General features: G+C 36.4%; 6 protein-coding genes across 16 annotated transcripts in view; 2 read left to right on the plus strand and 4 right to left on the minus strand.

The window, feature by feature from the left end:
* LOC129580299 (glycoprotein 3-alpha-L-fucosyltransferase A) overlaps nucleotides 1-3,805 on the minus strand; it is a 7,850-nt gene extending 4,045 nt beyond the window's left edge. Inside the window, exon 1 of one of the 4 annotated variants that reach the window (XM_055470601.1) lies at nucleotides 3,544-3,805. The gene's annotated coding sequence lies outside the window, so the exon portion shown is untranslated. Of the gene's footprint in view, nucleotides 1-1,012; nucleotides 1,226-1,260; nucleotides 1,579-2,596; nucleotides 3,459-3,543 lie in introns of those variants that run through there. The other 3 variants (XM_055470600.1, XM_055470599.1, XM_055470602.1) reach the window with 3 other exon arrangements.
* A 115-nt stretch (nucleotides 3,806-3,920) lies between these two features.
* LOC129580308 (casein kinase II subunit beta) lies at nucleotides 3,921-7,142 on the plus strand. Of its 5 annotated transcripts, none has more exons than XM_055470616.1 (7): nucleotides 3,921-4,066; nucleotides 4,657-4,785; nucleotides 4,885-4,987; nucleotides 5,081-5,272; nucleotides 5,356-5,545; nucleotides 5,689-5,770; nucleotides 6,258-7,142. In XM_055470616.1, the coding sequence occupies exons 2-7, from the start codon at nucleotides 4,714-4,716 to the stop codon at nucleotides 6,270-6,272; spliced, it is 654 nt and encodes a 217-aa protein (XP_055326591.1). In that variant the 5' UTR covers nucleotides 3,921-4,066; nucleotides 4,657-4,713; the 3' UTR covers nucleotides 6,273-7,142. The 5 variants fall into 5 exon arrangements, with proteins under 5 accessions (XP_055326591.1, XP_055326588.1, XP_055326594.1 ...); XM_055470619.1 differs by lacking the exon at nucleotides 3,921-4,066 and adding an exon at nucleotides 4,078-4,347; XM_055470613.1 differs by having other exon boundaries at nucleotides 5,689-7,142.
* On the minus strand, nucleotides 7,063-8,655 carry LOC129580304 (GPN-loop GTPase 2). Of its 2 annotated transcripts, XM_055470610.1 has the most exons (3): nucleotides 8,524-8,655; nucleotides 8,074-8,292; nucleotides 7,063-8,013 (listed from the first exon to the last, which is right to left on the minus strand). In XM_055470610.1, the coding sequence occupies exons 2-3, from the start codon at nucleotides 8,275-8,277 to the stop codon at nucleotides 7,300-7,302; spliced, it is 918 nt and encodes a 305-aa protein (XP_055326585.1). In that variant the 5' UTR covers nucleotides 8,278-8,292; nucleotides 8,524-8,655; the 3' UTR covers nucleotides 7,063-7,299. The 2 variants fall into 2 exon arrangements, with proteins under 2 accessions (XP_055326585.1, XP_055326584.1); XM_055470609.1 differs by lacking the exon at nucleotides 8,524-8,655 and having other exon boundaries at nucleotides 8,074-8,396.
* Nucleotides 8,656-8,701: 46 nt separating this feature from the next.
* On the plus strand, nucleotides 8,702-12,348 carry LOC129580297 (actin-interacting protein 1). Its single transcript, XM_055470597.1, has 5 exons — nucleotides 8,702-8,832; nucleotides 9,861-9,982; nucleotides 10,171-10,261; nucleotides 10,369-11,687; nucleotides 12,004-12,348. Exons 1-5 carry the CDS (start codon nucleotides 8,817-8,819, stop codon nucleotides 12,262-12,264), a joined length of 1,809 nt encoding a protein of 602 aa, XP_055326572.1. The 5' UTR covers nucleotides 8,702-8,816; the 3' UTR covers nucleotides 12,265-12,348.
* A 222-nt stretch (nucleotides 12,349-12,570) lies between these two features.
* On the minus strand, nucleotides 12,571-19,983 carry LOC129580301 (serine protease inhibitor 77Ba-like). 3 transcript variants are annotated; one of them, XM_055470605.1, is made up of 4 exons: nucleotides 19,772-19,983; nucleotides 19,589-19,693; nucleotides 13,528-14,225; nucleotides 12,571-13,420 (listed from the first exon to the last, which is right to left on the minus strand). In XM_055470605.1, exons 2-4 carry the CDS (start codon nucleotides 19,590-19,592, stop codon nucleotides 12,773-12,775), a joined length of 1,350 nt encoding a protein of 449 aa, XP_055326580.1. In that variant the 5' UTR covers nucleotides 19,593-19,693; nucleotides 19,772-19,983; the 3' UTR covers nucleotides 12,571-12,772. The 3 variants fall into 3 exon arrangements, with proteins under 3 accessions (XP_055326580.1, XP_055326578.1, XP_055326581.1); XM_055470603.1 differs by lacking the exons at nucleotides 19,589-19,693; nucleotides 19,772-19,983 and adding an exon at nucleotides 16,253-17,076; XM_055470606.1 differs by lacking the exons at nucleotides 19,589-19,693; nucleotides 19,772-19,983 and adding an exon at nucleotides 16,661-16,877.
* Nucleotides 19,984-22,976: 2,993 nt separating this feature from the next.
* LOC129580305 (alpha-soluble NSF attachment protein) lies at nucleotides 22,977-26,267 on the minus strand. The gene is made up of 5 exons (XM_055470611.1): nucleotides 25,891-26,267; nucleotides 25,242-25,560; nucleotides 24,996-25,142; nucleotides 24,718-24,891; nucleotides 22,977-24,586 (listed from the first exon to the last, which is right to left on the minus strand). Exons 1-5 carry the CDS (start codon nucleotides 25,980-25,982, stop codon nucleotides 24,437-24,439), a joined length of 882 nt encoding a protein of 293 aa, XP_055326586.1. The 5' UTR covers nucleotides 25,983-26,267; the 3' UTR covers nucleotides 22,977-24,436.
* Between the last annotated feature and the right edge of the window lie 103 nt (nucleotides 26,268-26,370).

Below are 26,370 nucleotides of genomic sequence, written 5' to 3' on the forward strand. Positions count from 1 at the left end.
ATTCAGTCTAGGTAATATTACTCACTAAAACACAACTACTGGAAAGAGTTCTAGATGGAGTTAGATGTTATATTAATGTCATATTCTCTTTGTGGATTGAATACCGGATTTGTTATATTGATAATGAAAAGCGAACTCCAATTCATCGAGTCGCGAATCGAAAAGAATTATCTTCTAATTGAGCAAATTTTAATTCGAAATTCTTGACACTGATATCTTTTTTCATTGAAATCACTTTGCTGTTCAAACACTTTCAGTGAGCGTACAGGTGAAATACTTGAGTCATTAGTTGATGTTTGCTAATAAAAATAAAATGAATAATCCTTATCAGGGCGGAACTAAAACCAAACTAAATATACATCGGTAACTGAACGATATTCACTATTTGAACTGACTGTTTCATTTTTTCTTCTATACTCCAAATCGATAGTCACTTGTAGTTCATACACATTGCCGAAAATCACTTGAATGATTCACGGTTTTTCTTTCTTTGTTTTTTGCATAAATTGAGCGTTAGTACTTTGATAAAAGGAACCTTCTACTGTTTGTGTTACGAGTGATTGTTTAAACTATTTTGTAGGCCGCTATTCAAAGCTGGTTCATTGTCGCAGAAATCACACTATGAAACTAACTTCAAACACCGCAGCATTTGTGTTTGTGGTGCTGACGTGCCGACTCACAACACAGACAGTGTGAAATAGAAACAAAAACTAATTCGTTCTAATCTGGGTGCTAATAACGAAAAAAAAATGTTGTTTTACTTGGTTTTTCATTTTTTTTTCGCCACTATTCTGATGATGGGAGTACGTTGATAAAATATGGGCAGATTGTACGGCGTTTTTATGTTTTATTTTATCTATTTAAAATATCAGGTTTCAAGTATAAACAGGATACGTTTTTTAATTCGGTATCAGTATTTCAAAATGTGTTTCTTTTCTTTTTTCAAATTCACTCATTTCCTGTACATCATCAAGTACATCCACGTCAAGTGAACTTGAACTGTTGTTAATACCTTCTCCCAACTAATTGGCGGCGAACGTTATCTTTTAAAAGACTATAAAACACCGAATGCAATATTTTTTTTATGATATTTTGTCACACAAAACTTCTGCGCGTAATAGTCGAGCTCAGTTAACAGATTAATTTTATCGTTTTCAACATGCAAATGCTTGTTTATTTGTTTGCTGCCGATTAAGTTGGCATAATTAAATTCGATCACATCTGTTCAAACAGATAATTTAAAATAAATAATTATTATACCGAATTTGGTGCACGTTCGAAAATGGCTTACTGTGTATATAAGCAAAAAAGTGCCATTTCCAACGGAGTATACGGGCGTGTGCCACTTAACGTGCGTTGCTTTTTTTGTCGATTAATAAACAATGGTGTTTTAGCACCGAACGGAGAATTTAATATATCTTACGGTTTATCAGAGTTCTGTACATCTGATAAGATTTTATTGAATAGGAAATTTGCGTTTTGTTTACATTATTTTTAATGAAAGAATTTGTGGTAAACATTCTTTGTTTGTCGACACATGCGACACAACGTTTCATATTTTGATTTTTTTTTCATATATTTATCTCGAACACAATAATTCAAACGCAAAATCACCACATTAAAATGTTTGGCTGCGTTGAAGCTATAGAATTTCGAGGAGAGGAATGAGTTAACAAGAATTATTACGTGGAAAATCCATTTGGTTCTAATATTAACACGCTGTTGAAGGTTGGAAATAGTAATGAAATGATTTATTATCTCACGAGGAAACTCCATTTTTACCCGAAGTTTTAATAATATATCGAATTATTGCTTGCTATTGAAAAATCCATTAAGGGACGAATGTCATATTCGTTGTATAGCGTTCATTCTATGAAATATGAACCCATAGATGTTTGTTCGATAGATTCAACTGTTGTCTCCGAGCCACATCCGCATTCTAATCTCACTGTTCCACAAAAAATAGAGCAAAAAAAGCCATGTAGACAGAATTTTTAGTCAAACAAATTCGAATGTCTCTTAAGCACACTTGACACACATGAAAAATTCGCAACGAATTTGTGTTCGATTCAATGCAATTACGGTGCGTGTCTATTAGGGGACATGGCAGGAGCCCTTAACTACATCGCATGATATCGCGTGTACAACAAACTGGATGGAAATCTATATATATATATATATCTAGCGTGTCTTTTTTTTCGGTGTATGTATTGTACGTGACTGATAACAAATAAATCGATTTTTTCTCATTCGGTCGTGGAATGAATTCCAGTCTAATTTTGCCGAATCGAAATTAGTTTGGAATCACAGCACTAAAACTTATATGACAAATGTCATTTCTGATTAGATTTTGGTGGTTCATCATGAAGCATTCACGAAATAAAGCTGTAAACCAAAACCACTAAAAATAGTCCCGTTAGTTGAACATCATTGGTCAGACATAAACAAAAAGAAGTCCTGAGACATTTGACAAATAACGATTTTTTTTTGTCCATTCCGTAAGCAGCCGATGAATAATTCGAGTGGTCGTCGACTTGGATGCGAATTTTGATTTACGAATTTATTACCAACTTTTACACAAATCGATTGCACTCACTTTGAAATTTACACAAGCACTCTGCGGGTAACTTTTAAACTGCGTCTCATTTAGACGCAACTATGGAATGTTTGATACTTTTTTTTTGAATGAAAATACAAAAAAGCAATTTATGTTGAAGAAAATCATGGTTGGAAGTGCATGAAAAGTCTTGTATATCACGCAAAATGAATCGAATCACTCTGTTTCTGTCTTTGTTGAAAGGTGGTTTCAGGCAAACACACACAGTACTCGCGCAGCGTTTTCGTCTATTTGCGGACCACGAAGCGATAGCAACCGCTGTTCAACATTACAAAACAACACATCGGAAAGGACCCTCAATCGACGAATCCTGTTTGCCGAACAGCAGCAGCAGCAGCAGCTTGCGTTGTTTCGTGCAATATGCGAACGCAATCGCTGAGGGATGCTCATACATTCACATTCGTGTGTCATTTGCGGAACCAATCCCTCCTTTCATGCTGCGTCCAACGCTCATTTGAATTTGTCGTCGGATTATACATCCGCATATTCCTTTTCACACATTATACAGTTAAATGTTTCAGCTGTTTCTTCCTTACAACGCATACACACACGGCACCGTACCGTAATTTACACAATTTATTTTGCGAAACGCTTCACAATTCCACTATTTATATGAATATATCGAATTACAGACACACGTTGTATGTAATTTTCGGATATATCGTTATGCTACAGAGAAAGGGTGACCGGATTACTATGATCAAATGCCAAAAATACTAATTGAATGTTACTGAACATTTTGTGGAACATGTAAATTTTAATCGAATCTCAAATTGGCCTCTCAAACACAAAGAGTGTGAGACACAAATCAGACGAATAATATCGAGAATGTGACCGATTTAAATGAAGGCTAAACGAATACTGTTTCCATGTTTGAGCTAATGGGAAAAAAGCTACGAGAAAATTGCTTATATCAGTTGCCTTACCAATGTATCCTCCACTCAGCGCACATTTTTTTGCCGGCATATTTTCAGACACACACATATTTGATTTCATTATCTTATATAATAAACATGAGCGAAATGATTTGGTTTTTATCGAAATAAATAACGAAACTGTAAACAATTTACTGAAAACCGCCCATTTACAATCCCAATGAAAATCAGACTCAAATGGTTTTGATGGAAATAATTTTGAATGCTTCATTTTAGGAACGGATATTGAAATAAAAATCACAATCGAAGCAAACTGTGGCAAATGAAAGTAGAGCAAGAAAAAAATATGAGAAAAACAAAAATATCTTCTAAATTTGGTCAATAATTGTGCAAAACCGTTTGTGACATGCAATATACGAGTAGCGCCATCTGCAACTGTCTAATCGGAATGATTGACACATTCTGTCAGAATTGAAACGAAGTGAAAGAAAAAAAAGTCTCTTAATCGTCGCACACAAACATCACTCAGCCATTTTTTACTTTTGTATAAAATCATTAAGCGTGCACGTCAAAGGTACTCGATAAAATCCAAGTTTATATAAATATTTTTTGCATTTTTCCATCATTACGGTATTCCGATCGCATTCTTTTCACTGAAATCGGTGGTGTGATGTAATTTTGTGTGGGTACAGCAATGGATTAGTTTGGCTTGTGCGAAAATACGTATGGATAGTTTGTTTCGGAATTCCATTTAAACTGCTGACACTTTGAAGTCGATCCATATACTCAAACTGAGTTCCCAGCTAATCCGCACTTGAAACCCTAAGTGAACAACGACGTTTGCATGGAATACATGTAAATTTGCCAATTTTATGAGCATTAGTATCGATTTTTGTGGCGTGATTTCAAAGAATATAGGGTATGTTTGTGCATACATCTTGTTTGCCAAAACATAAGAACGTCGTCGTCGCCGATGTCGTACTTGTCGCACGCAAGAGTCATGCAGGTGCTCAAGCACTACACAGTTTGCAAGCATTGCAAAAACATACATTCACATACACACCAAGCCAACCACATTTCGCAACCCGCTCAACATTTTTTTTAAATCATCACATGGAAATGTGCGAAACGTATTTTTCATATTGATTTCGGTTCTCATTTCAGTCATCGACGGAATTTTCGCATACAATTGAAGGTTAAGTCACACTCAAACAGATCAAGATGAGCAGCTCCGAAGAAGTGTCATGGATCTCATGGTTTTGCGGCCTCCGTGGCAATGAATTTTTCTGCGAGGTAATGTTCCATTTCTTCTATACACCGAATATTCAATTGATTTATTTAAAATTTTTGAATTGAATTAATCCATGGCTTAATTACAATACATTTATCTAGGTCGATGAAGACTACATCCAAGACAAGTTCAATTTAACCGGATTGAACGAACAAGTTCCCAATTATAGGCAAGCTCTTGACATGATCCTTGATCTTGAACCAGGTAAAACTACCTAACATTCTGACAATTCATCGTTTTGATGGTCCAAACCCTGAATTTGTTCTAAATGTCAATTTGCCAATTGGCTTTTTGCAGAAGATGAATTGGATAACAATCCAAATGAGTCTGATTTGGTGGAGCAAGCCGCTGAAATGCTGTATGGTTTAATTCACGCTAGATACATCTTGACCAATCGTGGTATTGCTCAAATGATAGAAAAGTACCAAAGTGGCGAATTTGGTCAATGTTCCCGTGTCTACTGCGAAGGTCAATTCATGTTGCCGATCGGTGAGTTGATTTATTTTTCTTGCTGCTTTTGCTGCTGCTAAAATTGAGTGTGTTTGATTAAATGCTTCTTTGAATCTGTTTAGGTTTGTCGGATATTCCTGGCGAGGCAATGGTTAAAATCTATTGTCCAAAATGCATTGATGTCTACAACCCAAAATCTTCCCGCCACCACCACACCGATGGCGCATACTTTGGCACAGGCTTTCCCCACATGCTATTCATGGTACATCCTGAATATCGTCCCAAGCGTCCAACCAATCAATTTGTACCGAGGTGAGTAAAATATGATTCAAACAAAAATGTGATTCAACATTTATCTCTATCTCAATCTCTCTCACTCATTCGTTCGAAAAGAACGTTATGCCATTGATAATAAAATTACTAATCGTCTTCAACTCATTCAAACATTTTTACAGATTGTATGGATTCAAGATTCATTCGTTAGCCTATCAGATCCAATTGCAAGCGGCTGGAAATTTCAAAATGCCTTTACGAGCGGTAAATCACGAAAATAGAAATTGAGCACTAATCAATTGCTAATCTATTTCAATTCAGCTAAACTCTACTAACCCCGATTTGTCTATTGTGTCAAAGTGTTGAACAAATTCCCCCAAAAAAAAACCTTCTTCTGTTGTGTTGTGAAACCAAAACATAGAAATAGTGCTTCCACCTTTGGTGCGTAGTGCTTGTACTGCATTTCACCGAATGATTTAATGAGTTTTATAAACCAAATGAACTTCAAAGAAACGAAAAAATGCTCACACTTTTGGTCGAAGCACTATTTTGAATTTGAAAACAAAAACATTCTTCTTCAACGCTGTTAACAAACATTTCCATGCTTAATTATTTCATTCTAACATACATAAAAAAAAGCAAAGAAAACCACTTCATATATTGTAATACCAACGCACACACATCATCACCACTTTATCAAGTCAAAGACGGCTATCAAACGAAACTTACAACAACAATATTCAAATTTCAGGATCAGAGATTGTAAAGAAAATTAAGAAAGAAAAAATCGAAAGGATCGCATTAAAACTGACCATTATTGCAACCTGATAAGCAAATCAATGAAAAAAAAGAAAGAAAGAAAAATAACAAACATGATTGTGTTGAAAGAGAGAAGAAGAAGAAGAAGAAGAAGAAAAAAAGCATGAACGAACGGAAACGAGACCAAAATGTATCAAACATCAGCAATTTCAGAAACAGACAGTGAGAGGAAGAGGAAGAGAGGATGTGGATTAAGGCGATTTAGCTGTTTACGTTAAATTTATTAATTTGATTTTCTTAAATGGAATGGCAACATTTTGGAGACACACACACATACATATACACACACAAAAACATGGATCATTTCCAAAAAATCAAACATTAATTGAATAAAGCAACAACAACAAAAAAAATCTAAAATAGAATAATATAATCCAATTTAAGGCATAGATTACATATTAAAGATCAAATCTCAGTGCAAAGAAGAAAAAAAATGAAGCATATAATTTCGAGAGAAAAAAAAGAGAAAAAAACCATTTGTAATTTTTGATAAGACAACAACAACAACAGAATAACTGTTCTCTTTTCGAATGCATTTGAAACGGTGTGCACGCACATTCGTACATATGAATGTGGCCAAACTTACTTCTTTTTTCTTTTTCTTTTCAAAACAAAACCATATAACCATTATTATGATTCAGGGCGATGCTAGTTTTTTTTTGATTGCTTATTCTTTCGCATTCTTTTAAAAATCAATTTTAAAATGAAATAAAAGAAGAAAAAAAGAGTTAAAAAAATTAATTCCATATTATAATTTTTTTTATTAGCAAAATAAAAACACTCAGAAAAGGCATTCGATTAACTTCATGAAGAGCGATTTTTTTTTTGTTTTGTTTTATTTTTCTTCAAAGGAACAGGAACTGCATAGAACATAGATAAAATGTATTTTTAATGAAATAATTAATAAACACTGTATGATTTTTGGAACACAATCCGCTTACAACGATTCGTTTGTTTCTACCAAATATATGGCATTACATGTATGGTTCATAATCTTTAGAGAATTTATCATTGTCATTTTCGGCACCGACTGCACAGGCCATCATTGCGTTGATCGATTTCTCTTCGGCCGCACCATAAACGTATCCGTTCGCCTTGTCGATGATATTTTTCAATCGCAATAAACTATCTCGTCGCTTTACATCTAATGGTTGAAAACTAACTAAACTGTAATCCTCTACGAGTGACACAATGGCCGCATTGAGTTTTTTGTATTTTTTCATTCCCGGTGAATTGTCCAACGCTTCCAGCAGGTATTTTAGATCGAGGACCTCGGTGTAGAAATCGATATTGAAGGCTAATTTCGATTCAAATTGCTTGAGCAAATCGGCTTTGCTTAGCACATTCACGTGGGGTAATCCCATCTGTAGCATCGCATTCAGTGACAGTAACAGAGTGGAGATGAATTTAGTTGGTTCGGAACAATAATGTGAATCGATAAGCTGAACGGTACACAAATAATACCCGAGAGAGTTTAGGCGATTGAAAATTCGTGTCATTGACTGATGATGTGTGTAGAGCTCCACTTGACCTGGACAGTCAAAAATGAAGTAATTCGCAGAGCTTTGCTTCAAATGACTCAGTAGCCAGTCGAAATTCTCCTCCAAATATTCCATGCAGTAGACCAGAGCTCCATTTGGACCAAGCTTCAAATGCTCCATAACATCGGCAACGGTGATCAACTTCATCTGCAAAGAAATTCCATTAGAAAATTTGCAATCATCCGTTTCATTCACCATTTTACTTACGATATCAATTTGTGCATTGTAGCTCATTTGTTCGTTTGCCGGGTCTAAGTTAACAACAGCCACATTTCGCTCCAGTTCCTTGTAAAACTCGTTTATTCGATGACAATAGGTTGTTTTACCACTACCTGGTGGTCCAATCACCAACTGTCCGTACAACGGGTCTCGAATTTGTCGATGGTAAACATTATCTCGTTGTGCTAACATCTTTCATTGAACTTCCTATGGAAAAAGCAAACAAATCAATTCTTCTTATTTTTTTGTTTTCATTAATTGGCTAGACGTCAAAGTGCTTCTGTCAAATTGTGTGTTCATTGCATTGAATGGTTTGAAACGCGATATTCACGCGCGTTGACATGAGAGTGCCCGATGGAAAAGCATATAAAACAAAGGCATTGAACGCGCTCACTGCAAAATGTTTATTTGAATTGCCAAATATGGGAAAAAATTTACTTGGTTAGCGGCTTTCAAATAACCATATCTTGTCGCTTTCTGGTATGTGTGTATAAGTGCGTAAACGCGTTTGGGTGTGTATTTGTGGCACTTGATTTTAGCCTATACTGACTGTGAGACGACGGTCGGCTTCTCGTAGAAAATATCATAAACACAAATTTTCAGCAGTATTATTTTCCTTTTCTTCCGATTTGTTTCGTAGTTCATTTTTAAATTTGCGATAACACACAAAGCATCTGCACGGCGCGAACATAACAAAAAAAATCTATTCAGTGAACCTATTTCATTTAGCCATGTCATACTCAACGAGTAAGTGTTTTGTTTTTCAAAAAATAAAAAAAAATGATTGTGTGTAATTTTTTTCGGGCGATTTTTTTTGTTCATTCAATAATGAACGAATCACCTTTTGTGCTGTATATTTCGGTCGAATGACGGTGACTCATATTTCATACAATTGCGGTGATAGCGAATCAGTTATGTCGATAATTGAGTAAATTGTTTTGATTTTTTTTTTCTCCATGCACATTATCAAAATTCCGATGGCATGGGTTTTGTTCTTTTTTGCACGATTTATTGAGAAAATAAAATGCAATTGTGATAAATTCATATAAGAACTTTCAATCCAACCGACCTCGTCGACGACGCTGATGCATTCATGCATCAATGCACATTCGAAGCATTTTGTGAATTTTAAATTTTGTTTACTATCTATCTATATATAGTGTGTATATGTATCTATACGACGTGAATCAGCAGAACATTTACAACAGACAGTAATGGTGCGTTGCCAATTGAATTGCAAGCTGTTTAGCTGAGTTATCAAAGCGGAAAAGCCCAGAAAACCTAGTTTGCTTAAGATATATATAACATTGAACTTAATTAGTTGAAATGTTAATAATTTTTCAAGAAGATTTATAATGAATTTCTCGTGCACGAATCATAAAACGTGTAAAATTATGAATATATATGCGAATAGAAAAAAATAATAATGTGAGATCATTTTCACAGCTGTGCATCAAAATATATGTGTCTCCAAAAGTCTACAGAGATAAAAAAAAATACATATAGAAAGAAAAAGAAGAAGAGAAAAACTTTCGACTTGATGAAACGGAACTTTTTCCGTCGGTCTATCATGACAACATTCTATTCATCGCGTCGAGTTTATTTATAAAATGAAGCGAAGTTTAAGTAAATGGAAAGAAAACATCGTCCCACATTCCGCCATAGGCTTAAGACTGTAGAAAACTTATTGGAAAAATGATTTTCTTTGCGTTCTTTTTTTTCTGTTCGCTCTCATATCGCTTGAATTTTATTCTTTATTGAAATTTTATTTTTAGAAAATATTTATGCAACACTGCCTCGTACACAGCGCGGTCAACCAATCGTGCTGGGCGGCGATCCAAAAGGCAAGAACTTTCTCTACTGCAACGGGAACTCGGTTATAATCCGAAATATCGAAGTGAGTTCATGTTATTATTATAATTAGGTGCCATTATATGCATATGACAGGCACAAAAATACGCAATATTTTCTGTTTTGGGGGAGAGATTGAGATGTAGTCAAATTGGCAAGCGTGCCGTTCGTCTGTTGTCACGTAATGTTTATAAATATGTTGTTGTTTCGGTTGTTTTTTTTTTCATTCCTCAGAATCCGGCTATTGCTGATATCTACACGGAGCACTCGTGCGCAGTCAATGTTGCTAAATATTCACCGAGCGGTTTTTACATTGCTTCGGGTGGTAAGTGAACTGTGAAATCAGCTGTAAAAATGAAAGAAGAAGAAAAAGATCAGTTCATTTGTAGCAATTTCATTCATTCTCGCTTTTTTGCCATTTTATATTCTCAGATCAATCGGGCAAGGTGCGAATTTGGGACACAGTGAACAAGGAGCATATTCTGAAGAATGAGTTCCAGCCAATTAGTGGCCCAATTAAAGATATTGCATGGTCGGCTGATAATCAGCGAATGGTAATTGTTGGTGAGGGGCGTGAACGTTTTGGTCATGTATTCATGACTGAAACGGGAACTTCAGTCGGTGAAATTAGCGGTCAATCGAAACCGTTGAATTCATGTGATTTCCGTCCGGTACGCCCATTCCGTATCGCTACGGGCAGCGAAGACAATACGATTGCCATCTTTGAGGGTCCACCATTCAAATTTAAGATGACCAAAACAGACCATGGACGTTTCGTACAAGCTGTTCGCTACTCACCAAGCGGCCACTTGCTCGCTTCGGGTGGTTTTGATGGCAAAGTTTATTTGTACGATGGTGCTACGGCCGAACTAGTCGGTGAAGTGGGTAGCCCAGCTCACAAGGGTGGTGTTTATGCTGTTGCATGGAAACCAGATGGAACTCAACTACTTACATGTTCCGGTGATAAGACATGCCGCTTGTGGAATGTTGAGACGCGTGAACTCATCTCAGAATTCATAATAGGCACCACAGTTGAGGATCAACAAGTTTCGTGCTTATGGCAAGGCGAACACTTAATCACTGTATCACTTTCGGGTTTCATTACCTATTTGGATGTAAACAATCCCGAGAAACCATTGCGAATTGTTAAGGGTCACAACAAACCGATCACCGTGTTGGGACTGAGCGATGATCGCAGCACAATTTACACAGGCAGTCACGATGGAGCCATTACCAGCTGGAACTCGGGCAGTGGAACGAATGAACGTGTGGCTGGCACAGGTCACGGTAATCAAATCAACGGAATTCGCTCAGCAGGTGATGTCATTTATACGTGCGGAATTGATGATTCACTGCGTGAAATCAGCGTCGAAGGTAACACTTACACCGATACCGTTGTGAAATTGAACTGTCAACCCCGAGGTTTAGATGTGCTTCGTGAGCAAAATGTCGTCGTTTTGGCATGCCAACGCGACATCACTGTTGTGAAAGATAAGAAGAAGAAATTCTCACTTCCAATCAAATACGAATCGAGCTGTGTGGCAGCCAATCCGGAATCGTTGGATGTGGCCGTTGGCGGTGATGATAGCAAAGTGCATGTTTACACTTTGACCGACGATCAATTGAATGTCAAGGCTGAGCTGGATCATTTGGGCGCAATCACAGATGTTGCATACTCACCAGATAATAAATTCCTTGCTGCCTGCGATTCAAACCGCAAAGTTATCGTCTACAGCACCGAAGAGTATAAGGTAAGACCGTCATCAATCATAACACTAATCGTTAAACTTATTCATTTTAATAATACGCTCGTTAACATTTTCATTCACAACTCTCAATGCACTCACTCGCTCACTCAATCACTTCCTCTTGCACTCACATATTCGCAACACACACGTACACAAACACAAACACAGATCGTAAGTACATAGTATTAATACATTCTAAACGCTAATCATTCACTAATATCACGCTAATTATTCCATGCGTCATTCAAAATACTTGATCGATCGTATGCGCACGTTCATGACATTAATGTGATTTAAATGTTTAATTGTTCGATTGCAGCCGGCTCATAAGGCTGAATGGGGCTTCCACAATGCACGTGTCAACTGTGTTGCATGGTCACCAAATTCGAAAATGCTTGCAAGCGGTTCATTGGATACGGCAATAATTATCTGGTCGATGACAACCCCATCGAAACATACGATCATCAAAAATGCTCATCCTCAATCGCAAATCACCGGTTTGGTATGGTTAGACAACGAAACTCTCATCTCCACCGGACAAGATTGTAATACCAAAATTTGGCAAATCGAATCAATTTGAATGCGTATTTAAGAAATAACCGCCAAATTGCATTTCATATTACTGATTAAATTGTATAATCATATTATCCAAAACAAAAATGAATATGAGAATTATTTTTCATCGAAGAGAAACTCTCTCAGCAATAATAATAAAAATAAACACCTTTTGTAATTTATTTCAGTTCATTAAAACTAATTTTTTTTTGTTTCTTCTGAAAAATGGAGTGGCAGTAAAAGTCACAATGAATAACCTGTCTCAAGAATTTATTGTAAAGGAACAGACAAAGATTGCCAATAAAATACACACATAAAAAAACTGAAAAAATTACGCTTGTTTTGTTCTTTATTTAAAAAAAAAGCATCATTTATTGTCTACTGGCTTAAATAATTACACAGAGAAAATGTCATTTGATTGCATTAAAATTTAATCTTAATGAGCCTTCGTCTTAATCATAACGTCAATTATATTTGAACCAATTCTAATTGGATTTAGAAAAAGCTTACGGCTAAATCTGACACATTGTAAATTACAATTGCTTAAAGTCGACTTTACCCGGTTTTCGCACTTGACCACAAAACAGCAGTGTGTTTGTATTCTTTTCGATGATCATAAATGCGAACGGACGGTTTGCATGGAAACGTGGCGATATTGCTTTATTAGCAAAAATGGCACCGGTCGCTGCTGTTGCAACCGTACCAACCTCATTCACATCAATGGTTGCTTTGTGAATGATGCGCGACAAAAAGATCGGATGCTTCGAAATTCCGGATAAGTTGGCCTTTTTCACATTGAAAATATCGGTGAGACCCATTTGCTCGAGAATTACGTTCAAAGTAAAATCAGCGGTGATTGAGAATCGTGGTAAGAATACTTCGACTTGATCTTCTTCAAATTCGGCCTCGGCACGTCGCAATTCCGTCACCACACGTGAAATACCAAATGATGAGAGTTTTTCCAAGACAGATGTGAGCAGCACACCTTTTCTGGGTAACATAACAATCATGCTCAATTGATCCTGTTCACCGTAGGGTAATTCCAAAACAAGTGAATCCAACTCTTTAATGCCCGTGTATGTGAATGTGCCCCGTTGGAACATCATGTTAACGTTTTCTTGGAACTTTTCATTCTCATCATAGAATGGCTCTTCGATGGTTTGGCTGACATTGAATGGACTCTGCAAAAGTAAAACACATAACATAAATACAAACAGTTTGTTTTAGATTAACATCGAATCAAAATTTATTTTTGGACCAGATTAAAATTCGCATGAATGATACATACCTTCCATTGTCCTCGGAAAAATAATGCCGAGATAAGAATCATTTGTGCCTCTCGTAAATCTTCCATGTTGACAATTTTATTGATTCGGCCATGCGTTTGTTCGCTGACATACTTGTTGATTTGATCGTATGTTTTAACAGGATTGTGAAAATCGACCGGCATATGTTCCGCTTCGTAAATGTGATCTAATTTGTAGGCGTATTCATTTTCAACGGGCCGGTTTATATCGCTGAACAATGCTTGATTCAATGCAACCTCAACGGTTGACGTATTGACGTTCATCGATTTTTGTATATGTTTGTAAGCCATCCGCAGGTACGAGAGGTCTTGAGGAAGTCGAAGAACCTGTTGCAATTGACTGTATGTATCGCCATCGGCACCATCGGCTGTCAACACTAGCAGTGACCAAATCGAAAATGGTGACACGATAAAATCATAATTAACATTGCTAACAGCTGCCGAAAGTCGTTTTAAAAATTCCAACGAAAATTGTTCATTTCCCATCGATAGTTGTCGCAGTGAATCGACGACTTTTTGTTTGTGCTCCTGCGTCACTGAATCATTTCTCATGGGCGGAACAATTGATGCTAGAGTATTGTTTGACAAATATTCGTCATCGGCAACTGCATACGATCCAAATAAATACAACGCCAAGGTGAGCGCGACTAACAGTCTCATTGTCATCGATGTTGTTTTACCTGTGAAAACAAAATAAATTTTTTTAGGTCCAATTGAGATTACTACCGGGAATAATATTCATAATAAACACTCTTTTTTTTCATTGTTGTTGTTCTTGTACAACGAACCAAAAATTCATGACCAACTAATGGAAAAAGTGTTTTCAGCGCCACTCATTGTTCCGCCATCGTTCTAAATTGAGAACACAAACGGAAATAATGCTTTTGTTCGATTGAAAGAGAGGATGGAAAAAACTAAACACATGAGCTGAGTAAAGCCGAGCACAAATTGAAAATATACGGTGAACAAAAGTGAATTGTGTAATGGAATAGCCATTTCCTATGATAATCGTATTAATTGTGGTTTTTGTATGAGTGCGAAGCGTCACATAAGTGATTTTAAACAAACGACTGGTTTTCACTGAATTTGCATTTAAAAGCTGACCGAGCAAAATGATTTATTTGAAATGAAAATCGCTTTATTTCTGTTCGTATTTCCTGTTTCACCGTCACTGCGTCATCTATTGTTTCAATGTTGTTGGGCTTTTTGTCTCTTTTATTTTTTAAAATTCGGAATAATACCGCACGCAACGGTGAAAGCAACGTATTTCGTGTAATTAATTTTTTTTTATCTAGTTCATATGTTGGTGTGGTAAATTTTTTTTTGCAATTTATTTTTCTTGTGTAACAGATTCAAGTTCTTGAACTTAAAAAAAAACTGTCCATCAATTCGTCTTATGTTAGACGAAGGAAAAAAAGAACACAGATTCGCACAAAGAACGTTTAGATCATTTTTTTTGGTTTCTAAATTCCCAGACTTATAAAAAAAGCTGCTTCTGGGTATTTCCACTCATCATCTGATGGCTAAATTTGTTACGCAATTCATGTAACGCAAATACATACACGCACACACTGTGGGATCGTATTCCGCCTTCGTGTTCTGTGTTCAGGTAAATGACTTTCTTCTGTCGTTCATTATATTTCTGACCGTAAAATTAACACTGCATTCATCGCATATAATTAGTATTGGTAACAAGTGTGACCGCATTCAATAAGGAGGACCGACCCAACATCAAGGTCAACACGACGAATAACTGGTGTTTTTTTTATTGTTGGTTCATTAGTTTGTATCGAAATATAAATACTAATTCAAAAAAAAAGTCGTATGAGTGCGTGCATGCCATCAGATTGCCGATCGATCATACAGCCAATGGGTCGATCATTATAACGATTATCATCAAATGGACGGTGTGACAAAATTAGGTGAACATGTTCGTCACCAGATCAGGAGATAAAATTACCATTTATTATTATCACAGAAACAGTCGATGTGACACGATGAATCTTTCGTTTTGTTGTTGTTTTGGTTGTGAATTTGGAATTTTATGAACATTAACAAAAATGCGGTGGAGTTTCCAAAACCATTAAAAACGATTATATTTGTATGATTATAGGTGCTATCGCTAGCGCTTGATGCTCAAACAGTGCCAAAACGTGATTGCAATCAGGGCCCGAAAAAAAGACACGTAATTTCCATTCGGGAGTGAGCAATTCGTTGCATGAGAACAACATCAATGTGTTCTTGATCGGCTTTGTAAAACGTGCAAGAATCTGTTGAAACGGATTCTCATGCTGAATCAAAAAGATTAGAATAATTTAACATCTGAATTACAGAGCAATTTGATTAAAAAAAATAAACTCGAATCACGAACAGCCTCTTGAATTTTCATGCCTGCTCAATGCTAGAAATTGAGGCAAACAGTGGATATTCAAATATTATTGAAAATAATTCGAGGGGAAATTAGACGTGTAATAATTGTTTTTAATACGTGTTCACCACATGCCCATCACTTTTACTCAACATTCACTAGCCACATACATTTTTTCCATTCCAAACCGATAATCGATGAGAAGCGGACGGGGAAAAAATGGCAAATCGCATTCAATTAAGCGAAAAGATCACTCGAGAATAATTTGCGTTCAATTAAACGAAGACCGTAGGCAACGGTTTCACTTTCTCCATTTTATAACTGGTAGTTCTTTCTTACTTGGAATAGGTGATAAAAACAACTCTTTCGCCATGTGTGGAACGTATCAATTGTATATTTATATTCTTCTGTGCGCACAATTTCTTTTCCTCGTAAAATCGACTGGCGTATACACTCTCTAATTGTCTGCAAAAGCAGGAATTTTCGATCACAACGTCTTTTCTCTCTCTCTCTCTGTTTCTCGATATGAAGGAAGAAGAAAAATAAAAACTCGTTCTTTCTCTCCGTCTCTCGATCTCGCAAGTCTTTAAAACCGTTTTATTCACTACCACCGACTGAATGACTGTTGTTTTATTTTCTCCTTTTCAGGTAAATTGAAGTTATTCTCAAGTATTTTGATGCAATTAAAAATTCCCACACTCAGAATGTTTGTAAATATATTGAAACATCCGTTACTCAAATCATCACCTAAAGTGCTTTATTGTTTATTCCTTTTAATATGATTATTATTGTTTGTTTCGTTGTCGCGTTAATTGCTTTGAAATATTGAACTGGAACTACAAAAACAACGACGTCGAAAAAAAAGAAAAAAAAAATTGACTGTGTATGAAAACAACGATTTGCGCAAGTAAAGCCGTACGAGTACGTTCTTGTAACAAGTTTCACTGCCGACTGGATAGCATCGATCGAACCGCAAAATATATAGTCGCTTGAAAAATCACAAATTATTTACATAGTGTGTAGTGTGTTGTGAACAGTGTGTGATGTCACATACGGCCGTATTCAATGCTACTACGTTCGCTAGCATGATTCAATGTCTATTTGCTCACTCTCATGTAAACAAACCCATCTGCAATCGACCTAAGCGTGCAACACCAGCAGGAACAGCGAGCGCGATCACACAACGAGCACTGAGATAAAAGTACGGCAAGCAGTGAAAGCGCGCGAGCGCGCTCGTCAAATAGTCATAGAACGAAATTGTAAAGATAAAAAAATAGCAATTTCATGGAAATGATTAAGCCAGAGCACCGAAACAATCGACGATAATAACAAGCGCATGGAATTAGTGCCAGAAATGATTAATTGTGCAAACATTGAATACACATTGAAGTGAGTAAACGAAGAAGAATGTTTCATTCAGAAGAAAACCCAAATTACGGCACTCGGTGTGAATGATTAATTTTCATACGAAAATTGATAACGGATCTGACGTTCATCATGTGACATGTGTTTCTAACAAGCATCGGTGAATTATTTACTCCAATAACAATGGTCCCATGACGACATTTACGCTCAATGAGCCATGAGCCATTGGAATATACCAATTGAACTTTTATTTGCACCTGTGACCGTTGTTTTTTTTTTGCTACCTTCTATCGTGACTTTGAGCACGTTAGATCGCAGTCAAAGAGTTTACAAATGTTCTTTCTATAACTCATTCAATTCTACTCAATTCTCTTGATCAATGAACAATACAGAAGATTCATCGGCACAAAGTCTGCTTTGGTCGTGCAATGAGTTTGCACAATCGATTCATTTTATCTAGATCTTTGGAGTTTTTTCTATCGGCTAATTTCTGTTACACAAATAAAATGACTCATATGGAAAATTGATGCAAAATATTCAATTGTCACGATAACTTGTGAAAAAGCAACAATTTTAATTGAATTAATTGCGTCAATAGTAAGTATCAATTTTTTAATTGGTTCGAGTTCATGCGAAAAAAAACAAACGATTTGACAACGGCATTCAAATCGTTGCAATGAAAAATGAAACGAGAATGTATAAAGAAACATAAGAATGTAAACAAATAGAAATGAATTTACCGCGTAAGTCCAAATGACGGTTCGAGATTCTAACCGTCAAAATTCGTATTTACCGTCAAATTCGAGAACAATTGGAAGCGGTATGAAAATTTTCGTAGCGTGAAAGCCACACAACTCATCGATGATTGTTATGTGTGTGTATGAGTGATTGGATTTTCGACATCGACCGATGGCTATGCTGAATGCTGTTATGCTGTTTGTCGGCTGTTGTTATATACAGTTCAGTTGAAAAAGTGAGACGTCAAATCATCCGTACTATTCACAAACACAAACACAATTACAGCAACGCATCTGAGTGTACTGTGGATTTTGCCTTTGCCAAACGCCATTTTTTTAAACACGTTTTTTCTTGTACCACCGAATACTTAAGGATTTTCAACGCGTTTATTCAAATACATATTGACGCGCATTCAAATAACATTTGAACAGTGTGACATTTACAGTTTATTTGCCATTTACTGTTCTCGAAAAAGGTTTTTGTTTATCGTTGATAAACCAATCGAATTAAGAAGAAGTTTGCCATTTTTCCAAACAAATTGGACGATTTTTGTTTTTCATCGAAATTTCGTCATGAACCGTGAATCGATGTCAGCCTTGGATCTTTTCAATGTGACCATAAAACAGGAAAAGTCGATGCATATTGATCCAGATCAATCGGTATGTGCCGAATCGCGTGCCAGTCGAGATAGTTTCGATAATACATCGATATGGAGCGCATCGACGATATCGTTTGACAATGGATTGCACAACGCTGATCAAAATCTGACAAATTTGGGTTTTGCTATTGAAAATCAATTGAATTTCGATGATAAAGTGCAACAGAAGGACGAAAAACCGGTGGTTCATCGCAATACTGGCAAAATAAGCGTTGAAAATATCCGTCGCCGTCATCGACGCATGAATTATTTTAGTAGTAATTTTATTAGTCGTCCATCCAGCGACAATACATCAACACCCATCAATCGAATGCCGCAGCAGACCACAGCATCTCTGAAGATTGAACCAGTTCTGGCGTCCACATCGAACATCATTTTGGTATCGACCCAAACAACACCAGAAAATGAAGAAGTGTTTGAATTGTCAGAGGAAGAAGATGATGCCACTACCCAAACACACCAACTGGTACCACCACAACAAACTCCACAGCAAATGCAACCTGCGGTCCTCATAGGCTCAACTTTGGGATCCATATTCGATGCGACCATTGCTGCATTTCAGCAGAGGCAACAAACAGCACAGAAGAAAAAAAATACCACTCGTGTGCATTGTGACGCTTGCAATCAGGACTATCCTCACTATACATTCCGACAACATGAAAAAACCATGAAACATCAAGTGAATTTGCGAGCAGCACAGCAACAAAACCTCAACACAAATGGAACTGGTGATCAATGAGCTTATATTTAAGATTCTCTTTATTTCGTTTATGTTTAACTTTTTATTCAGTTCTTTTTATCTAATTCAGTCGTGTATAAGTATTTCCAATCGTTGACACTTAAGAGATGTGTTTTTGTTGTTGTTGTTGGAAAGTTCGTTATTACACATGTTAAGATAAATTCAGATAACATACACATAATTGATCAGGCATTTTGACCGCGATTTCCCACATTTTTCCTTTTGACTTCACAACCTTGTGCTTGAAGTACATCTGATTCAGAATCGCTGCTAGTTTCAGCTAAGAATTTTGGTTATGAATATTAGTTATCAATAAAAATATAATCATGTTATCGATAAGCAATTTTGTTTGGCTTACAATTCAATTGATAAACGATAGTCGGAGATATATATATATATTGGTTCTGTGGATTTCTTCTATGGATTAGGGGAGAGACTTTTGACGTACCACGAAGACCGTGCGCAGGTTTGTTACGGCTACTTTTGCCATTTGAACTTTTACATTTTATTGCTTTTTGACCATTGACCTGTATCGGGCCGCATCTGTATCGGAATCGCTGCTTGTTTCGGCTTTAATATGAAATTTTGATTGAAAAAATGAAAATTTTCTCTTTGTAAGAATCAAATTGTGTTTCTTTTCCACTCACAATTCATTTGGTAGATCACAACCGGCGACAAATCTTGTTGTTGCGAAGTGGAGATATTTCTTTACTAACAGCGATTTTTGCCTGCTTTTATCAACATTCTGATTTTCATCGACCCTATCCATTTTCTTCGTTTTTTTCGCAATAGCTATAGATTGAAAATTGACGATACCCTGAATTTCATTACTCCCTGAACTAAAGATGTCTGTTTAAAAAAAAACAAACTTGACATTTTCTGACAGCTACGCGGCATTTGAATGCTGCAATGAAAAAAGTGTTGATTTCGTTTAAAATGAAAACGCATTCATCATACGGTTTTTATGTTAGCACAGCTTTGGTAGTGGCAAGAAATTGATTTTGAAGCGAGAAGTGATGTCGCAGATCAAATTCATCCGATTGAATACATTTATTGGAAGATATTGTTTGATGTTTGAGGGAAGCGACATCGTTTGTACTCTCTTTCAAAGAGTTCGTGTGTATTGTTAATTTTTGTGTGACGCCGACGTTTTTGTTCATTTGTATTGATGTTTTAGGCTACTGGAAAATCATGCACCAAAGAATGATACAATTCAATCCGTTCATCACAACAGAATGCTGTAGCAGAGTTACACATTCAACAGTGTGTGTAGTGCGAAAATGCAATCGGCTTCTATTCCGAATGCTGTTATGACAGAAGTCATTCACGGAGCAAAACTCAACGGGAACAGTCGTATTGTTATCGAATTAAAAAAGAAAACATTTCGGTTGTATCAAGTAGCATTTCAATTGTACCATCTGAAGTCAAGTGGTATTTCAATTATTTATCGAGTGAAGTGTCATTTTCGAGTAATCATGGATTACGGCGAGATCAATTTGGAGGAGTTGGTGACTTCGACGAGCAACATTGCAGACGTCCCGATCAAACAAGAGTTGATTGACAACTTTGATCGATCTCAATCTCAATCTCGTTCTCAATCACAACCACAACCAACACATGACGTTGAAATTGATGAAATCAAAGAGGAGCCGATTGATCCCATTCAAGTGTTAAGTGTAAATGTGAATCATTTTCCCACAGTGTCAAAGATCGAAAATCCAAATTTGGTTCGTCCAACTATTCATCGCCGCATGGGCAAAATCAGTATCCAGAACTATCTGCGCCGTCGACAAAATCAAGCAATACATTCACTGCCGAGCAGTTTGTGTGGCGTGACTGTACCAGCCGAGCAAAATTCCGTGAATGCAAGTGGTGAATTTCGGATGTCGAGCGTGGCATTCGCAATAGCTGAACTCGATGATGGTGATGAAACCGAACCAATGCAAACTGAAGCAATGCAAACTGACGGCTTTTCTGATGGTACCGGAACATTGGACAATGCTTTTCCAATGGTAATCAGTGGGGCCCAAAAGAAGCGACCACAATTCTTTGTGGCATTGAAAAAGCCAGTCGCCAAAGCACGCAACAACGCACAGCATTTGACAGTTGAACCAGACGTTGTCGAACTTTCAGATGACAACATGAGCGATGAAATTGTCGAAAATCAACCGGTCGCCAATCCGCAGGCTACGGTACGCAATCAACAACAACCCAGTTTACCACCAGCACCAGTACCAGTACCAGCACCAGTATCAGTACCAGCTCAAAATTCGTCCTACTGCCATGTGTGTCGTCAGCAATTGGCCAGCGCCGGAACATACCGCAAGCACCTGAAAACGCTTAAACACCAAGCCAATTTGCAACAGTAACATGATTGAACCGAACAATACATCTTTTGTCACGAAAGTCCAGTAAAATAAACAAACAAACAGCATCAATCTGCTATCGATTGTATTTCACTTTTGTTGTCCCGTTGTTGTTTTTTCTCTCGAGAATCTGACTCATGCTTTTCACTCTAAGGGCAAGTGTGTTATGGAAACGAAATCACTTCACTGTTCAGCGACATGCACATTTTCGGAGTCGAGTTGACTTCTAACGGCACATCGAAAATTGAGACACATTTTTATTTTGCTTTCATTGCTGCAGAGGCTTTGTTCATTCTTATTTGTCTTCACATTGCGATACCATTCGAATTCGAGCTACAGTGAAACCAATTGAAGTAAAAGGTAAATTATAATTTAAGAAGAGATTTTGCCAAAATCATTTTGATTGAAATTCATCTAGATAAAATCTATTGATTAGATAATCAACAGCGTATTTCTTGCTTAAAAGGCATCGGATCCCGATTCGTACGAAACATTGGCCAAACATGAAAAACAACAGGGTTAACTTGGAAAACATTCCGAAGACGATTGATGGCCAGAAAGATGCAGCCCAATCGAAACTACCTCAAGATCGTCAGAACACGCCCAGCACATCCAAAAGTGTCAAGATCGCACTTCACCGCCTTCAGCGCCCGACTCCCAAAAATCAACAGTCGATGAAAAAGATGAATTGCGCAGTTGCACATCGATGTACAGGCAAAATCAGCATTGGAACCTATCGTCAGCGTCGGAATAGCCGGATGAAACAATCGAATGACTCGTTGTCAACGATTCTCAACATGAAACTTTTGCCCGAAATCACCGTTTCAAAGGTAGAAACAAATGAAGCGGCGATCAAAAAAGCAATTACAAACCCAAACATCACGATTGCACGAGTCAAAGTGCTGTTGTCAAAGTTGAGTCCAGTCAAGGTGGTCGAGATTTTCGATGACGAAACTAAGAATGTGTAGGTCAATGCTCATTGCTCAATCATACTTAGAATTGTAAACAATTGCGATAGAATTTAAGTAACGGGTTGTCTATTTCCAAACAAAAGACTCTTTTTTTTTTAACACAAAGCACCATAAACCACAACAGAAAATTCTAAGTCACATTCAAAACGTGAATTCTAAATCAGTCACAAAAACACACTATGTACGGGATAATAAACTGCGAAAATAATTCATGACATAATTACGATTAGTGTTATGAAAGTTTCTTTATTTAAATAAAACAAATAAACTATGTTATCATCCGATGCCTGTCTGTTTGCAATTTTTACTCAATTCGTTGTCCTTACAATCTACGTTCAATTTATTAAGGTTTTTTTGGGGTATTTTGCATGGTTTTCCATTTATGTGGCTGACAATTTGATGTGATTCAAAGAGACAATTAGGAAAAAAACAGGTGGTACACTCTATTTGCATAGTACAAATGATTCATTGGTTGTCTATTTTTTTTATTGGGCTCTATGAAATGGGTTTTTTTCCTCTAGCATCACGAAATAGCTACTTTGATTAGTAAAAATGTGTTTCTGTTTGATGCACTGAATTGTGTGCGGGAATGTCTCATAAATGAATTGCAAAACGGTATTTCGTTCACAGTTAAGAATCGCTGTGCAGTGCAGTGCATGACTAGACGGAACTACAAATCCATGTTTTTCTTTTAATTCAGCATGCTTACTAACTATTTGCGTGTCGCCATTATTTTAGATCATATTTTGTTATAGATTTTTTTGTTGTTGTTGCTTTAAATAGATATACAATAAAAGTGTTTGCGGATGAATGTTGTTGTTATAAGATAATTTTGAAACGTGCTAAAGTTTTGGTAATTTTATTGAATCGTGAATTTATCTATTAGGAAATTATATATATATTATATTTTTTTCTGTATTTAGTTTAGAGATACGTATTTTCATTTGAAAATCATTTACAAACATATCGAAGACAAAATAAAAAAATTTCATATTTTTCTGTGTGCAAAATTCCTGGATGGCATTTGCACAAAGATTCACTTACGTTTTTTTAAGTGATTTGCCAATTGGAATAGCAGTACTCTTGAATGCAGCAAACTCCGGCAAATGCTCATCACAATGCTGACCTTCATCCGATTCCAATAACAAATAGTTTTCTTTTTTTTTTTTGGACAATCACAAAAACCGAAAGAAAATATTCTATGAACATTACGTCTGTCTTTTGATATATCCTAAACAATGAATATGTATAAATAAAGTTGAAGCATAAAATTAGAGATTGTTATATGTTTAATACATTACGAACTATTATAACCGTCTACTGAATTGATGGTATCATTTTATTTGTATTTATTTATTTTCTGATTTTATTTTAGTTGCTGTTGTTGTTGTTGTTGTATTTTATAACGTGAACGGAATTTTAACATTTATACTTTTCAAGATCCTGTTGGATTTTCCAAATTCATATCTATTTGCCATTTACGATTATGCCAATTATTCTATTTCATATTTTGTTATTTTTCTTCCCATCAATTGCATATAATTAATTTCTTCCGGTGTGTTTTATTTCATTCTTACTCATGTCTATTAATCATAATTAATATGTGATTAGCTTTGCAACTAACGCCTGGTAAAACTTTAAATTGATGCTGTTTTGCACTGCGAACAAAGTCGATCGATGGGCAATTTATCGCAAGTCGGGATCTTCATTGTATTGTTTCTTGATTCGTAACAGAATTGTGGTGTACCACTGGTCAAGCCGCGAAATGCTATCGTAATCCTTGATCGCATCGGTGAATCCTTCAATGTTTGTTTCTTCTAAATGCTCGCAAAGTGTCTGGAATGAGAACACAATACAGAAATCAGTTGTAATAATAAAGTTGATTGAAAAAATAAGGCAAGGTGTCATTTGGCTGAGGTAATTCTAAGCGAAATCATTTCTGAGTTTATCGGCACAAACACACATACCTTCACCAATTTGTATTCGCGTGAATCTTGGAACGCCGGATATTGCTGTGCATATTTTTCAAGAGCGTGCTGGGCATTCAACAAATCCACACTGAGATGACACAAAGCAGCACGGAAAAAGTACTCCTTGGCGCTGTATTTCAACAACGAACTATCCAAACATGAGCTGGCAACCTACAATAAAATATCACAATGAGTTTTTTTTTATCGATGATTATACGGATAAAATATGAAATCGAAAAATGCAATGAGAAAATAAAATCTGCATGCGTTATTACTTGTTCATAGATTTGAATGGCTTTCTCATAGTCTTCGAGTTGGGCAGCATACTGAGCCACTTTTAACATGCACTTATTGGCCGAACTGGTTGATTCTTCGCCTTTGAAGTAGTCGGCAGCTTGTTCGTAGTGTTGGACAGCGCGTGACTGAAAACAGAGAAAGAGAGAAGAGTTTTAATCACCATTTTCAACTTGAATTCATTCGACATAAGCTTGTCAAGTAAATGAAATCGATTCCATTCTTACCAAATCATTTGCTTCGCCCTCATACAATTCAGCAATGGTTTGATGATGTTTGGCGGCCATGGTGAAACGGCCCATATCCGTGTAGATTTCAATTGCTTTCAGCAAGCAGTTAACCGATTCTTGTACATCAGTTTTCTTGTAGCAATTCGAAGCGTCCACGTAATTGGTGGCAGCATCATGACGGCTACCAGCCTTCGAATGCAAGTTGGCTGCTTCACAGAAGGCCTTTCCAGCTTGCGACCAATTTTTGGACATCTTGAACAGATTCGCTGCCCGTTGATAACATTCCACAGCTTCATCGAGTCGATTTGAGCCACCACTACAATTATTCAAATCAAATTGAATCAATAAAAACGCACATAGTACGCTCGCTTATGTCTATGTCCAAGCAATGGAATTCAGAGAAAATGAACCTAATCGATAATTGCAAATGTCAAGTACACAGACATGACAAAACAAAGCTCACACAGTACAGATAATTAATGATACATAAAATTTACAATGGCATTGAATTAGGAATAAATTAAACGAATTCAATCAATTCATTGAGCTAATGTTCTGAATTGAAACCATTAAATACGTGAATTTCGTTATGCCATTTGAAATTTCATCGATTTTTCATCAATTTTCAAATGCAAATTATACGCACCCAAACAATGAGCCAAAGAATCCTTTTGTAGTTGTAAGTTTTTTCTCAGCTTCAGCCATCAACTGAAGTGCTTTCTGCTCGTTATCAGACATTTTATCTTCTATTTGTTTATTGAAACGTTTCCACCAAAATGTTAATACGTAATTTCAAAAAATTCCGTGCGTTTTTACGTTCACAAATGACGAATTATTTCTGTTTTTTTTCTGTTCTGAGTCACAATCACTTTCTCTCTGTTTCTCTGTCTGCGTTGTATATGACTACGACAAGAGAAATTTTTTTTTTGTTCGATCGATAACAAGGGGCAGTAAGACGAATTCGCACATCGAACATGGCAACTTCGAAACGTACGATGTGTCAATGTCTTTAAGCCGCATTCACATTACTGATGGTGTTTGATTTGAGAAGCGAAATCGGAAGAATTTGTGAAATTATTTTAATAATAATTGATGGATTATCTAAATAAATTACTTGAATTTATTC

This window comes from Sitodiplosis mosellana, unplaced genomic scaffold (assembly GCF_009176505.1).
Source record: "Sitodiplosis mosellana isolate CC-2019 unplaced genomic scaffold, AAFC_SMos_1.0 Smas_scaffold_1, whole genome shotgun sequence".
Lineage (NCBI taxonomy): Eukaryota > Metazoa > Arthropoda > Insecta > Diptera > Cecidomyiidae > Sitodiplosis > Sitodiplosis mosellana.